At 50.8% G+C, this 5,000-nt stretch overlaps 1 protein-coding gene across 1 annotated transcript in view; it reads left to right on the plus strand.

The window, feature by feature from the left end:
* LOC139757559 (uncharacterized) overlaps positions 1 to 5,000 on the plus strand; it is a 40,920-nt gene that overhangs the window by 10,851 nt on the left and 25,069 nt on the right. The window contains exons 4-6 of the mRNA XM_071678150.1: positions 140 to 248; positions 1,948 to 2,202; positions 2,394 to 2,579. Of these exons, the coding sequence (XP_071534251.1) occupies positions 140 to 248; positions 1,948 to 2,202; positions 2,394 to 2,579 (550 nt within the window). The remainder of the gene's footprint in view (positions 1 to 139; positions 249 to 1,947; positions 2,203 to 2,393; positions 2,580 to 5,000) is intronic.

The raw sequence follows: 5,000 nt of genomic DNA on the forward strand, positions 1-5,000 counted from the left end.
CCTCCCAGATCTCCACAGAAAACGGTATCATTCCCTCCCAGATCTCCACAGAAAACGGTCTCATATTCCCTCTCCCTCCCCTCACCCTCCCCTCACCCACCCCTCACCCACGCCTCACCCTAACCCCTCCTTCCCTCAGGCCGGACCAGTGGCGGTGCGGGAGCGGCGAGTGCATCGCCTTCGTCAGCGTCTGCGACGGGAGGAGGAACTGCAGGGACGCCTCGGACGAGACGGTCGGCTGCCAGGGCGTGAGTACACACGAGAGAGAGAGAGAGAGAGAGAGAGAGAGAGAGAGAGAGAGAGAGAGAGAGAGAGAGAGAGAGGGAGAGAGGGAGAGAGAGAGAGAGAGAGAGAGAGAGAGAGAGAGAGAGAGAGAGAGAGAGAGAGAGAGAGAGAGAGAGAGATCCAGGCGCGCTCGTTGGCTGACGGCGTGGTTGAAGGCGGCCATAACACAGGCGAGAGCCACAAGGAGGAGAAGGAGGAGGAGGAGGAGGAGGAGGGCGAAGAAGGGGTGGTCTTTGCAGAGGAGGGCGAAGGAGGAGGAGGGGGCGAAGAAGGGGTGGTCTTTGCAGAGGAGGGCGAAGGAGGAGGAGGGAGGGGGCGAAGGGGTGGTCTTTGCAGAGGAGGGCGAAGGAGGAGGAGGGGGCGAAGGAGTGGTCTTTGCAGAGGAGGGCGAAGGAGGAGGAGGGGGCGAAGAAGGGGTGGTCTTTGTAGAGGAGAGCGAAGGAGGAGGAGGAGGAGGGCGAAGGGATGGTCTTTGCAGAGGAGGGTGAAGGAGGAGGAGGGGGCGAAGGGGTGGTCTTTGCAGAGGAGGGTGAAGGAGGAGGGTGGGAGCGAAGGGGTGGTCTATGCAGAGGGGGTCTTCCCTTGCTTGCGACGCTGTCGAGAGGGACGAGAGGGTAAACCAGAGGAGGTCTTCTCGTAACCAGGGTTATGTGTGTGTGTGTGTGTGTGTGTGTGTGTGTGTGTGTGTGTGTGTGTGTGTGTGTGTGTGTGTGTGTATGTGTGTGTGTGTGTATGTGTGTGTGTGTGTGTGTGTGTGTGGCGCTTGACTTCGGGGTGACTGGAGAGGGATATATGGGATGGGGAGGGGAAGGGTGAGGCTTTGAATCAGAGGGAGGCCCTTTTGGAATGACGGAAGAGGGAAGCGCTGATGGTGGAACAGAGGGACTTGAAATCAGAGGGAGGCCCTTTGGAATGGGGTGGGAGGGAAGAGCTGATGGTGGGACAGAGGGATTTGAAACCAGAGGGAAGCGCTGATGGTGGAACAGAGGGCCTTGAAACCAGAGGGAGGCCCTTTGGATTATGGTAGAGGGAAGCCCTGATGGTGGAACAGAGGGACTTGAAGCCAGAGGGAAGCCCTTTGGATGATGGGACAGGGAAGCCCTGATGGTGGAACAGAGGGACTTGAAGTCAGAGGGACGCCCTTTGGAATGGGGTGGGAGGGAAGCGCTGATGGTGGAACAGAGGGACTTGAAATCAGAGGGAGGCCCTTTGGAATGGGGTGGGATGGGATGGTGGGGGTTTACATACTACGGGAGGGAGGGAGGGGGAGGGAGGAAGGAGGGATCAATGTGGATGGGTGAAGGGCTTAGCTTCTTCGTCAGTAGCGGGGAGGAGGCGCTGGCTTCGACACCACCTGCTGGAGGAGGAGGAGAAGAAGAAGACGAAGAAGAAGAAGAAGAAGAAGAAGAAGAAGAAGAAGAAAGAGATGCTGGTTTGTTTTTTTATGCTGTGGTCTTGTAAGAGGAGGAGGAGAAGGAGAGGAGGAGGAGGAGGAGGAGGAGGAGGAGGAGGAGGAGGAGGAGGAGGAGGAAGAAGAAGAAGAAGAGGAGGAGGAGGAGGAGGAGGAGAGGTGGTTCGTCTTTGCTGTGGTTCGAAAGGTCTATAATCTCGCTGCAGGCCACCTCCCCGATGTAATCTATGGTCCGATTTGGTTTTTCACAGACGCCCGATACCCTTACGACGTCTACGACGCCCGATACCCCACCGACAGCCACGACGCCCGATACCCCACCGACAGCCACGACGCCCGATACTCCACCGACGGCCACGACGCCCGATACCACACCGATAACCACGGCGCCCGATACCACACCGATAGCCACGACGCCCGATACTCCACCGACAGCCACGACGCCCGATACTCCACTGACGACCACGACGCCCGATAACCCGCTGACGACCACGACGCCACATAAGGTGAGTCGCTTCATCTACAGATCGTATAAACATTGCCAAAAAAAACAAGAAAAAAAGAAAAAAAATGAAAAAAAATGAAAAAAAAATCATTCATTTACACTTATCATCTCTCTCTCTCTCTCTCTCTCTCTCTCTCTCTCTCTCTCTCTCTCTCTCTCTCTCTCTCCCTCCTCCGTCTTCGCCTTCGTCAGGATCACTGCGGCCCGAAGCTGTTCCCGTGTCACTCCAGCGGCGTGTGCATCCCCAGCGACTGGGTGTGCGACGGGGAGGGCGACTGCGACGACGAGAGCGACGAGGCCCACTGCAGCGACGGCACCACGACGCCCCTGACGACGCCCCTGACGACGCCCCTGACGACGACGACCACCACGATCCCGGTGAGTGAGCGCCGCCCTTGCCTTCCCCACCCACCCAGCCCAGTGTGTCCACGACCCACATAAGGTCCCCCCTATCCTGGGGACATGAGGTCCCCCCCATCCTAGGGACATGAGGTCCCCCCTATCCTGGGGACATGAGGTCCCCTATTCTGGGGACATGAGGTCCCCCCCATCCTGAGGACATGAGGGTCCCCCCCACATCCTGGTGACATGAGGTCCCCCCCAGCCTGGGGACATGAGGTCCCCCCCATCCTGGGGACATGAGGGTCCACCCCCATCCTGGGGACATGAGGTCCCCCATCCTGGGGACATGAGGTCCCCCATCCATCCCAGTGTGTCCACGACCCACATGAGGTCCCCCCACCCTGGGGACATGAGGTCCCCCCCACCCTGGGGACATGAGGTCCCCCCCATCCTAGTGACATGAGGTCCCCCATCCTAGTGACATGAGGTCCCCCATATCTATTGATGATGAGTTTGAGAAGATATATTCTATTAGATCTAAGTTAAAGTACCCAAAATCTTTCATTGATAAATCCCTTAAGTTAGCAAAGAAATCATTTTATAGAGTTCGAGTCCAAACCTCCCATTGACACCAAGAATCTTTTAGTTCTCCTTTTTAATAATAATTTCACTTTGCTTTCCATGTTGCTTAAATCCTTTAATGTAAATGTTGCCTTCAGCAACAATAATACTATAAAGAATATCTTAATCAGGAATTCACCAGAAAATTCTCCTGGATGCATCTATAAAGTGCCATGTGGAAATTGTAATAAGTTGTATGTTGGAAAGACTGGTAAGGATCTTTCTGTTAGACTTCAGCAACATAATATAGTATAAGAACGGGACAAGAATCAAATACCTTATTAAATCATGTTAAAAACTATGATCATTGTACTGACTGGAGTAACGCCATCTCAGTTATTAACTCTAACTCTGTTACCAAGAGAAATATTATTGAATCTTCTATCATTGAATACACAAAGAATTATAATGTCAATATCAGTGATGGTTTATACATATTGGATGAATTTATTGTTGACAAAATTTGTAAAATGATAAGTTTATGAACGCTCGTTGTATGTCTTGGACAATCACATGTTTACCAAATGGCGTCCTAGCTTCGTCTCTTCGAGGTATATCAACTGACTGTTATATTTCTCTCTTGTCTCCCCTGATGATGTGATTATTACACGAAAGTGCACTTGGGAACTTATCGTGTTTCATTTTCCCCGTGGACTCATAGGAATATCTTGATCACGCGCAAAATTGTGATCCTTTCCAACATATATATACATATATGTATATACATATATATATATATATATATATATATATATATATATATATATATATATATATATATATATATGATCCCTGGGGATAGGGGATTAAGATACTTCCCACGTATTTCCTGCGTGTCGTAGAAGGCGACTAAAAGGGGAGGGAGCGGGGGGCTGGAAATCCTCCCCTCTCGGTTTTTTTTTTAATTTTCCAAAAGAAGGAACAGAGAATTGGGCCAGGTGAGGGTATTCCCTCAAAGGCCCAGTCCTCTGTTCTTAACGCTACCTCGCTAATGCGGGAAATGGCGAATAGTTTGAAAGAAAGAAAGAAATATATATATATATATATATATATATATATATATATATATATATATATATATATATATATATATATATATATGAATTAGTGCTGGGAATTCTCTGTATGGTTTAATGACAATATATTTAGAAATATTCTTCACCTTTCTTCGGTTACTTAGAACTACAATTAATCATACACGTAACTGAGATTAAATTACTCAATTTCATCTCTGCGTCTGTGACGTAATTTGCCATGGGGGAAGGGGGTGGGGGTAAAGGAAGGGGTGGGGGATGGTCTGCGCTTCACCCGGTGGGGTAAAAGGGGTGTTTGGTGGTCTGCGCCTCACCCGGTAGCAGACCACCTTCTGTTTACCTCGTCTCCTTTGCCCCTCTGTCGTCACTCAACATTCCTCAGGGGCCTCCCGAGGTGTGTGTGCCCACCTGTAGGGGGTGACGAAATGTGTATGTGTGTGTGTGTGTCTGTGTGTGTGTGTGTGTGGGTGTGTGTGTGTGTGGGTGTGTGTGTGTGTGTGTGTGTGTGTGTGTGTGTGTGTGTGTGTGTGTGGGTGTGTGTGTTGGAAAGGATCACAATTTTGCGCGTGATCAAGATATTCCTATGAGTCCACGGGGGGGGAAAATGAAACACGAAAAGTTCCCAAGTGCACTTTCGTGTCATAATCACATCATCATCAGGGGAGACACAAGAGAGAAATATAACAGTCACTTGATATACATCGAAGAGACGAAGCTAGGACGCCATTTGGTTACGTCACGTCACGTCACGTCACGTCACATAAGCGCCCCCCCCCCTCTATGAGATGCCTCGGACCCTCCT

This window comes from Panulirus ornatus, chromosome 27 (genome assembly GCF_036320965.1).
Source record: "Panulirus ornatus isolate Po-2019 chromosome 27, ASM3632096v1, whole genome shotgun sequence".
NCBI lineage: Eukaryota > Metazoa > Arthropoda > Malacostraca > Decapoda > Palinuridae > Panulirus > Panulirus ornatus.